General features: G+C 48.5%; 1 protein-coding gene across 1 annotated transcript in view; it reads left to right on the forward strand.

Annotated features, from left to right (window-relative positions):
• Nucleotides 1–11,035, forward strand: part of noc2l (NOC2-like nucleolar associated transcriptional repressor) — a 28,157-nt gene that overhangs the window by 10,911 nt on the left and 6,211 nt on the right. The window contains exons 12-17 of the mRNA XM_086141109.1: nucleotides 654–767; nucleotides 3,185–3,286; nucleotides 3,733–3,876; nucleotides 8,089–8,202; nucleotides 8,432–8,582; nucleotides 10,630–10,704. Coding sequence (XP_085997235.1) covers nucleotides 654–767; nucleotides 3,185–3,286; nucleotides 3,733–3,876; nucleotides 8,089–8,202; nucleotides 8,432–8,582; nucleotides 10,630–10,704 — 700 coding nt within the window. The remainder of the gene's footprint in view (nucleotides 1–653; nucleotides 768–3,184; nucleotides 3,287–3,732; nucleotides 3,877–8,088; nucleotides 8,203–8,431; nucleotides 8,583–10,629; nucleotides 10,705–11,035) is intronic.

Genomic DNA, 11,035 nt, shown 5'->3' on the forward strand with positions numbered 1-11,035 from the left:
TAAATAGTTGTCAAGGGTTATTAGATCTTACGACTACAGTGCAGGGTCGGACGTACCAACCGACATTTTTGGCTGGTGTTAAAGGTGTGTCACATCTTCTGTTGATAGAGTTTTCCAATAACAATCAAGCATTTTCATTCATTCATTATTTGTACTGTTCCCCCTGCACTCAGTGTTGCGGGAGTGCTGGAGCTTATCCCAGCTGTCATTTGGCAAGAGGCAGGGTTAAGCCTGGACCGGTCGCCAGTCACAGGGCCACACATAGATCACAGGGCCACTCATAGAAACGTGCAAGTTGACCCCCTGCAAGTATATTATTGTCAGATCTTACTGCAGCAACCAGTTTAGTTTCATGCAGATGTTTCACCTCTTCGGGTCCGATTACAACTGTGAGGACACTGAGACGGTGTTAATATCTCTTCAGTGTGAGAACAGGAAGTCAGCGAGAATCACGCCTGCAATTACCATGTTGCTCTGAATTGTTTTTGGGTTTCCCCCTTGATCACCACTAACAGTTTGTTTCTTTGGACATTTGTTTTGAAAAGCTGTTGTACCAATTCTTTAAAAAAAAAAAAAAAAAAAAACACTGAATAATTTGTGCAGAGCGAGAAACTGGTCAAGCAGTTTTTATTTCTTTTTCTCACCCCTCACAGATTTTTCAACAAGTGGACTTCAACAAGAAGGCTGGGCGAATGAGCAAAAAACCCATCAACTTTGCTGTCATCCTGAAACTTGGCAAAATCAACCTAATGGAAAAAGCCTATAAGGTATGTCCTCGCAGCACTTTGGCTTTAAAAAAAAATATCTGGAGAACCTGGAGAAGAATCGCAGAAATGCCTTTTGCCAACTTCCATCTCTCAGACATCAAAAGTGTGAGCTAAGCCCTCACACTCGCAGCTGAGACTGAAGTGTACAAGGCTTTGCCAACCTAACCCGCATTAGGTGAAATGATATGCCAGAATAAGTCTGATCAGAAGTTAAAAACCCACCTTTTAACCAACCGGCTTTGCCACTCTTGAGTCTTGTTGGTGTTGATTGTGTCACACCAGCGTCTCCTCTGGAGAGGGTGATGCTCAGCATGCAAGTGGAGCAAAACGTAAAACATCCACTGCTGAGGCCATTTCATAACGCAAGGGTTGGTAGGGAAATACCATAAAGACACCAGAACTATTAAAAGGTAGAAATGACAAACACACAGCTGCCAGTCCCAGCAATTGCTTGGTTAAATACCTTCTCTCTTGCACTTTGTTTTGAAGGCAGGAGTTTTCTCTGCCCGGGTAAACAAAGAATAGATTAAGGCTCTCGGTGCTTTTAACAAACACAGCGGTCTGTTTGAATGCACAGGCATCGCAGACACTACCGTGAGCACTCGACGACCGCTACGATTGAGATGTACACCGGCGAATCGTTGATGAAACTGGACCCGTGTCGCCACGGCGACCGTTATCGACGGTTGGTAATGATGAGCGTGACGGAACGTTAATAAATGTCACGTTTGCGCAAAGACCACAGCAATTTGGCAGCAAGCGGCAGAAAACTGGGTCACGAGTGCCCCGATGGCTATCTCTCAGTATTCAGGACGACCGCCTTGAAAGCGGGAACTTAGTTTCGTCACTGTAGCCTCGGGAAAACGCGTGGGTGTTGAATTAATGCAGTTTTAAAAGCGGGGCCGTTGCAACACCCACAAAAGAATGCAGCAGGGATGTCCACAGCAAACGGCAGGGATAAATAAGCCGTCGTCTGTTCTGCAGGTATCTCCTGTCATAACCGCTGTAATTACCTGCGGGGGTAAATATTTTGACGTTTGATGCCCTTTGCCATAATCTGTTTGAACCGCGTGTTCCTCCGATGCCACGATGATTTGAAGCCTTGGCGAATTCTGTTTTCCTGTTGCTGACACAACAGTCTCTGGTAGCGCGTGCGTGCATGCGTGTGTGTGTGTGTGCGCGCGCGCGCGCGTGCGTGTGTGCATGTGTGCATTAAAGGATTGAGGGCTGAAAACCCTTCGCCGGGGCTCTAAAAGGGGCCCCGAGTCACCACGCTCCATGCTGCAGCCAAGAGGATTGCAGCCTTCTGGGATTATCCCCACCCCCGTGCCACCCGGGTTTGTGCTGTTCTCATCGTAGCCACCTGGGGAAGCTGTGGGAACACCCTACAGGACCAGCACATACCCACACTTGTGCCAGCGCTCACTCCTTATTTTGCGTAATAATGGCGTGAATCGGTCGCAGAGTCTCCGCCGACAGGTTGCCAGGCGGCGTTCAGACCCGACACAGAAGACTGACAACTGAGTTATCCCGGCAGCAGGCTGGTGTGGTTTCCGCTGTAGTCATTGCTTTCGGTTTGCTTAGGCTTTTTTTTTGAACGTTTATATCATACAGACAAATCAGGTGCAGTAACTCCTTCCCCTCTCAGTGTTCAATATTCCACAATGCGTCCCACGGCCCCCGGGTGGGGACAGTCCGTCCGAAGTCGCAGGAGGCCCCCGTTCCACACCTGGCTTTAACCCTCATATTATGTTAAGGGTCAATTTGACCCATTTCACCCATTGACCCAATGGGTGAAATTGACCCTTAACATAATATGAGGGTTAAAAACGCATCCGGTGTAATCGGATCCCAACGTGACAGCAATGAGCGCAGATTGAAGCGAGCCCAGATATGTATCGAGATCTGATCCCGGCCAGATCCTGAACCGACAGCGGGCCGCAGTCCGTCAGGCATGTAAACAGGATTTTGCCTGGGCTACATTAGCGGACTGCCACCTCCCCCATTACCTGTGATGAAGAGGAGATTCATGTGCAATCAGAAGGCGCCGGTGCCGTTCTATTATTTATGCAGTGGGACAAAACAGCAGCAAGACCGCAGGAAACTATTACGAACATTAATGGGTAGACTGCTACCGGATTATTATTTTTCTCGCTCTTTTAATTTTCCTACGGAAGGAAGAGCCTCGGTAAGATTGTCTAGCCAGATTATCTTGAATCAGACAGCATTTCTTTAAAGAATATAGATTCAGCGTGGGGGAAAAAAAAGGCAAAGATGACACGATTCTGGTTTCCTGGCCTTGGTACTCGCACAATATGATGCCAAGCGTTGATCCACATCGCACCAGCATCGGTGACGTCGAACATCGTCGGTTGATGTCTGTCATTATGAACCTAAATCTCACCGCTCTCTCCCAGGATGGATTGATCGACCAGCTGTACGACCTGATCCTGGAATACTTCCACACCCAGGCCAGCTCCATCGGCTTCCCGGAGCTCGCCCTGCCCACCATCATGCAGGTAACGGTACAACGCTACATTCACCCCGTCTTCATTACATGACAACATAACATTACGCAAACCCTCGCAAGTCACCGCAGAATCCCACTTGTTCAGAGGCTCGGACTTTAAAGTTGAGTTTGTAAGATGTGGCAAAGGCCCGTCACAGGTGAGATAACTGGGGATTTTGCAGTCGTATGTATCCCATTGTGTCAAATGACCGGCACACAAACAGTTTATTCAGTCCTAAACAAGTGAATAGGCTGTAAAAAAAAAAAAAATCATCAGTCTTCAATATGGAACAGAAAAGACGCCTCTGGAAGAAGTCTTCCCGAGGCTGAATCCCCTCACCTCAGCACAAAGAAAGACAAGCCTGCCTCAGCCCCCCCATGACGATGCCGTATGCTGGACTGGACCCTAATAGAGTTTACCTCTCTTCCCCCCCTCCACCCTTCACGTCTGTCCAGCTGAAAGCATTCCTGAAGGAATGCAAAGTGGCCAATTACTGCAAGCCGGTGCGCCAGCTGCTGGAGAAGGTACAGGAGAACAGCAGCCACATCACAGGGCGGAGACAGAATGTGGCTTTTGGAGTGGCAGATGCCACCGCTGTGGTAAGTGTGTGTGCATGTGCGAGTGTGTTTAACACCGAGGGGAAGGACGGGAAAGAATGTCGTCTCCGTCCCCTTTTTTCCCCCCCCTGACCTGTCATTCCGGAAGCCTCACTTCACCTTTTCCGTCTGATCACAATAGGTAAAGTCATTTCACACCACAAGACGTTGATTTATTTCTTCAGAGCATTCATTCTTAGCACTGTTTTTTTTTTTTTTATTTTTTATTTTTTGAAAAGCACTTTAAAGATTGATTGATTGAAAACAGGATTGATAAATGAAAGCAGGTAGTCTTTTCGCAAGCACTTATCGGTAATACTTGGGGGGAAAAAAGTCGTCAAAATGGAAAAAATGTATTGCGATCGCCCGCGTTACTTCATGGTCTTAAAATTGACAAATCGGTAACATGTTTAGATATTTTCCTTATTTTCAGACGTATAATAAAGTCGAGCAGTATCTTATTGATCGGATATTACATCCGATATTTGATGGTTGGAAATTATTTTATTTCTCAAAGATGGAGTCTGAATTTGGGCTAAAGCTAGCAAGAAATAGGTCAGATTTCCCTCCTCCTCATTACCATGCAGAAGCAGCGTGATGAACTATCATCCATCTGCATTGTGAAGGCAGTGATTTAGCGCCACGTGGAAATAAATATGTTAATAATTGCCATTTAAGTTCACAGGGTCAAATTTTTAACGGACTCATTAAACCTGCATGGGCTCATCCATTACGTGGGCTGTGAACGTACATTTTTATATTGTCAACGGACGATGTCCACCAAGTGTGCAAGCGGAATAATTAAGAAATAATTAAGAATAAATTACCACCCCAATAAGTCACAGTTATCTGCTCGTGATATATTTTATGATTTACTCATTTGGAGCAGTTTAACTACATGAAGAAATGTCAGCATACCGTATTTTCCCCCTCTTTTTTTGCCGGTATTCTCCCTTCCTCATTTAGCCTTATGGCCTAGAACGGCGGTGCTGCGTTTAAGGACCCCCCAAAGGTTTACTATCTGCAGAAACTCCCTTCTGTTCCAGCGCGGGACTGATTTATTGTAAATTCCTCCCATGAAAGGCCCAAGGATGAACTGATTAAAACGGCGTGGCGTTAATGCTTTCCATGCCAGTGACGTAGCTACAGCGTGTTTCCACCAGCCCAACACAAAAGGAGCTTCTCCCGGCCGCCGCCGTTTTTTTTTTTTTTTTTTTTTTTTTTCTTCCCTCTCCACGTCACAGATGCGAGCGAGTGGGGGGGTTGGGTGGGGGCTAATGTCGCAGCCGTCAAAGCCCCGGGGAGAACGCAGACCCCTGCATGTCAGTGTCACTCGCTTTTTCGGTGACCGGCTATTAACAGCTCGTTCATAACGGGGGCCCCCTTCGGTATCGCCTCAAAAAATGACTTCCTCTGCGAGGACTGGTTGTGTCATAAGTGCAACAAAATGTCGTCGGCGGCGGCGGCGGCGGCGGGGAAGAGACATTAATTATGCCCTGTTCCAGCAACGGTGTTTCCATGACAGCCACCGCAGCCTTTAATGGATGGCTGCTGGATGGACGAATTCTGGCTTCAGGGAATATTTTATGAGATATAATCTAAATGTGGGAGTGTTGCAAGTAGTGCTGCATGCACATGTACTGTGATATTCTTGTTTTTTTGTACACATTTGTGTACCAGCATTTCTAATGTTGATTCACACATCAAAGTGTGTGAGTGTGTGTGTGTGTGTGTGTACACACGTACGCGTGCTAGCGAGGTACTGAGGACAGACAGCATGGCACCACAGCCGAGCGGAGCCAGTCGCCGCCACCCCAGCTCACGTCTCAGCAGAGGCTGTCGCCATGGCATCCACTCCCTGGCATTGCAGTAGCGGCGGCGGCGGCGGCGGCGGAGGAGGTGTCACCGCAGGCAAAGGAAGGGGGGACGGCGCCGCTGCCTCTGCGTGCGCAAAAGGCCACAGCCCCCCTCCGGCCATCAGCCCCCCTACTGACATATCACCCAAACGGAGCGTACGCCTAATTAATAATGCCCTGCCTCCATCCAGGTTACACCCGGATGTCACTGTATTGTCAGAAGCGGTTTGTTAGATTGAGTCTGAATTTAGAATATTTTCTTTTTTTTTTTTTTTTTTTTTCTTTTGGGGGGGGCGGTTAGTGCTTCTGCCCTCACAGCAAGACGGACTCTAGTTCGATTCCTGGGGGGTTTGTCCCCCCCCTACCCCTTGTCTGCGAGGTTTCTCTCCAGGTTCTCTGTTTTCCTCCCACAGTCCAAAACAACACGCAGAAGGTTAATTGGAAAAATTGGAAAAAAAAATTGCCCAGACGCATGAGCGGGAGAGTGAGTGGTTGTCAATGACGTGCGGTGTGGTTCATGGCTGGTGAGGCACTGACATTAGAAGAAGATTTACAAATTTATGAGCCAAACGGGGTGGCATATTTACCTTCAAATTAGCAGTCTGACATTAAAAACTGAAAAAAAAAAAAGGTATCAGCATTCTTTTCACACACACATTTGGCTATAAGGAGTGGTTTAGTGAGAGCGTATTAGCCATTGCAGTTTCTTACTTATTCAACAGGCTATTCATTAAGGCTATTCATTCATTATTACTGTGGTTGCGCACAAGAATTTTATTTTAGGCCTTTATCGAAGTATTTCATTCATTTTTCGAGCCATTGTATTATTATGCTCAAATACCTTTTCAAAGCCAACCGTTCAGCAAAAAAATATTCAAGTTCAAAATCTTGTTTTCTTTTAGAATTTTGTATTATTTGTTTCGGAGTTTGATTTTGTTTACGTCCCATGTTTTATTGTCTTGCCTCGTACTTTTAGATGAAGTCCTTGCACTTGTGCCTCTGAACAAAAATCTCCGCTACTCTGTTGTAAAAGTCCTCCTTTTCTTCTTTGAGCTTCAGAAGTCTCTGTCTCCCTGATGAAATGCCTTTTGGTCAAGGCTGTCTGGGAGTTTTGCATTCATTTCTCGGGATATTATCTTAAAGGAACGACTTTCATTTTGGGCAAAATTCTAGAATGAAAGCACTGCAGCTGCGCACTTGATTTTCAAGTTGCGGCTAGTTACGTGTCCGTAGAACGGTAGCAAACCTGTACACTCTTGTCGTCCCTCCCCTCAGTGAGGCAGAGTTCTGTCTGCCTCACCTTGTGCTTTATTATCAGCTAATTTTTTTTTTGCACTCAGTAAAAGAAAATATGTAACGCGCAAATATTAAATACATTAGCCAGACTGGATAATTAGAGTGCATAATAAGTCTGATAATACTATATTGGAGATGTGAAGGGAAAAAGGAACAGGCACGTGCCAATTATAGGTCTGAACCCAGTTTGTGAGAGATTGCGCAATCTGAGATGAGGTGAGGCTGCTCGCTGCCGCGCTTTGCGTCTCCTGTGTATTTGAACGGGAAATACGTAAATTCAGCCTTTTTTGACTTCCCGTGAGCAATCAAGGGTATTCTTGGATTCAAAAAGGAAATGAATATAAAGGACAGACCAGAGAGCTTAAATTGAAAATAAATTTGATTTGATTATTGTTCATTTTTGGCTTTTGAGGCAGAGCCTCACCTGCCTCCCCTGACCGCACATCCCTGGTGGTTGTCGGTCTCTGTATGTGGCGACTGGTCCGTGCTGAACCCCACCTCCCGCAGCTGGGATCGGCTTTAGCATCCCTGCGACCCTGAGTGCAGGATAAGTGGTAGATAATGGATGGATGAATTTATATTTACTTTTTTACCCTCCAACTCCCCTTTTTTTATTTGACGCCCTCCCCCAACCGTTTCCACGCACAACATGGCACCCTTTACCAGCCGCCGTGCGGCAAATGCGCGTTAAACGCGTTAACAGACGCAGGAGGCTTTGTCTGTTCACTTGATTGGATTTGTTGTTAAGATAATGTGATCATCTCATCAGTATCATCCACGAAAGACCTCGGGGGAGAAGACCGGGGAAGATTTGTTAATCTCTCCTCCCAGGCACCTTCTATTTATCCGCTTTCCACTGATTCCCATCGCCGTCTCGTTGACCTGGTCGGTGAAAATCCGCATTTGCTTGTTTGGGAGTCAGAGGAACCTGCAGGAAGGCCCCCGCGGAAAAAAAACCCCTGAAAATAAAACGCCAGCTACGTTCGAAAAAATAATCCGTGCGGAGCCGTCACGCCGTTTTCGGTATGTTACATGCGACTCATCGCCGAAATCCTCCCACCAGGCCTCTTGGGAGAAGCAGATCCAGGACGAGGTTCCTCCCCTCAGCAGATACTTCATCCAGTGGAAGAAGCTTCGAGAGAAGGAGATCCAGCTGGAGATCTCAGGCAAAGAAAGGGTAAATATCTGACCGGCAAAGCCGCACACTTTTCACTCCATCCCACGCAAACATCATGAATCACTCCCGGCATCATCACCACAAGCGCCGGGTGTCGGCCTGCGAGAATTAACAATATACACGAAATCGCCGGAAAGCCTCGTCGCGTAATGTCAGGGCCGGCTTCTGCGCGGCGACGCCGGGGCTCCCGCCACTGACCCCGAACCCGAACCTGTTGTGTCTCCTAAAGATGGAGGACCTGGATCTCCCGGAGATCAAACGCAGGAAGATCCAGGAAAAGAAGGAGGAGGACAAGAAGGAGTTCAAGGATCTGTTCCAGTCAGACAGTGAGTCAGGAGATGACGACGACGACGACGACGATGCCGGCTTCAGAGTCAAAGGTGAGCTGAGTGTGTGTGTGTGTGTTATTGTTTCTGCCCCGTGAGCGGTAGCTTGGGCTGCGCTGCTCACCTCGGCCTCTAGAGGGCTGTGTTCTATCAGAGCGCAGCCTTCGGAGAAACAGAGTCCAGGAGGTGCCGACAGCGCCGTCCGATTTGTGATCTCTTATCTCTGCTTGTGAAACACTCAACCGGCCCCGAAATTCGCCGACGCAAAGTAAACGCTCTTTCGCGGCGGCCGCCGTGAGATCCATTAAAGCCGAAAACCGTTAAAAAAAAACAAAAAGAAGAGAGAAGATATACGGCGGGCGAACGAAACATAAACCTCAAATCAAACTCAAGAAAACGGACAAAAAGAAATCCCGTCATTTGAGAGTTCCGTTCTTTCCCGGGCCACAGGAACCATCTAGTTCCTTTGCTGTTTTGAGTCTTGTCCTGTTTGGGGTTGCCAGTAGGTCACGAGCAGCTGCAACCTTGCTTTTCAGTTTTGGGCTTGGACAAGGTCCAAAAACAGAAGAAAAAAAAAAAGAAACGGAAAAAAAAAGCCCTCCGCCACAGAGGAAAAGAGTAGGCGGCAGGGGATTTTTTTTTTTTGTTTAATGCATCTGGACTTCATTGTCGGGAGAGTCCCAACAAGCGGATGGGCAGCTGCCGGCAAGCGGCGGGCCTCCGCCTCCCAATCCCCCGTCGCCCTCCTCCCTTCCTCCCCCCCCCATTCATCTGTCCTCCACACTGAACACATGCGCACACACACACACACACACGCACACAAACTGCCCCCCACCCTTCCTCGACAGGAAGTCCAGGCTTGGATCCCAGCGGGAGTTCCTAATTCAAACCAGCCCAGTGGAACAGCTCGAGATGACCGCTCCCTCTCCTCTCTCTCTTTCATTCTAGCTCTCTCTCTCTCTCTCTCTCTTTTTTTTTTTTTTTTTTTCCCTGCCTCCGTTGGCGTCAACCGCCGCGCCGCCGCCACTGCCGCCGCCGCCGCCGCCCTCCCCCCCCCCCCAACCCCCGCATGTCCTCACAACACGTGCATACACACATTGAGATGATAGCGCACGAACGCACACCCACCACCGCCACCACGTCGTCCAGTCTTAAAGAGCCAAAAGCTTTCGGGCAGCGCACCAAAGCTCTTTGTGGTCTCACACACTCCCGGAAACCGGGCGGGGGGGCTGTGAATGGCGGGGCCTGATGATTTAGATGGATGTGTGTACGTGTGTGGGAGTAATAAGTCTCTCAGGTCATTCGGGGGCAACCTTTAACGGTAACTCTGGAATCTGTGCAATCAACAAAGAGGAGGGGAACTGAGGGTGTGTTTATCCTCTTAAATTTAGGGAGCGAGACATATACCTGATATTTTCTCTTCATTTTGTGTTTGTATGTGTGTTCCCTTATGGTATAAAACCATGTGCGTGCGTTTGTGTACACACACACACACACACATACGCATGCATGCTTCTGAGCAAGCGTGCTGTGTAGCAGACAAGAGGAAATGGCTCTGTTTTGCTTCTCTCTCCTCTACGCCGCCAGCCTCTCATCACACCTCAACTTCAAAGCCTGTGGACCCCAGTTGTCCCTTTTGGCTAGACAACACACACACACACACACACACACACGCACACACCACCACAACCACCTCACAATTTTAAACTCCCAAGTTCTCCCCCAACGTGCATCGGCGCACAGCAACACACGCACAGGACTCATCACCGTAGCAGCGAAAACCTGCCTGCTATCTCCATTTGCTATATTTAGGCCGTGAGCATAAAATGTCTGAAATTGCCAGTAGTAAACTGTCATGGGTGTTTGTGCAGCGGCGGCGGCGGCGGCAGCGGCGGCGGCGTCTGTAATCGACTCCCAGCTCCCATCTCAGGAGGAAATAGACACTTCCAGCCTCTGATGCCTGGCCCACATATAGGTGTCTCCAAAGTCCTCAGACGTCGGCGGTGGCGCCGCCGCGCACAACCCGAGAATCTCTGCATAAGGAAACGCCGAGAACAAACGCAGCCGAGCGCCGCATAATCCTCTCTGTGTCTCACCGCAGATAAGAAGGGCAGCCGGGGGTCAGACGATGAGGATCTCGACGGCCTGTCTGACATGAGTGATGACGGAGACTCAGGTTGGTCGGAAAATAAATGTCCGGGGAGAATCTTATCCGGCGACTCCGGCGGAGTCCTCCCCGCAGCTTTCGAGTATCTAAATGTGTTTAGATTTGTTTTATGCGCCGCCGCGTCCACATTCCGCCGCGTTAATTAGCTGTAGTTGTGTCGGGCTGGTTGTAGGCGGCGGCGGCGGCGGCGTCCTCATCAAACGTTATGCCTCAAGTGGAATTACTTCCTTCGTTAACTTGTCAAACTCGCCTTCTTGAACCCCGGTGCTGTCCCAGCTTGCACCTGCCATACACACACACACATCCAGGTGGGACGGGCGTGTGGGTGAGGCAGTCGAAG

Source organism: Fistularia commersonii, chromosome 34, assembly GCF_037954325.1.
Source record: "Fistularia commersonii isolate RoL2024-O1a breed Wild chromosome 34, RoL_Fcom_v1.0, whole genome shotgun sequence".
Classification (NCBI taxonomy): Eukaryota; Metazoa; Chordata; class Actinopteri; order Syngnathiformes; family Fistulariidae; genus Fistularia; species Fistularia commersonii.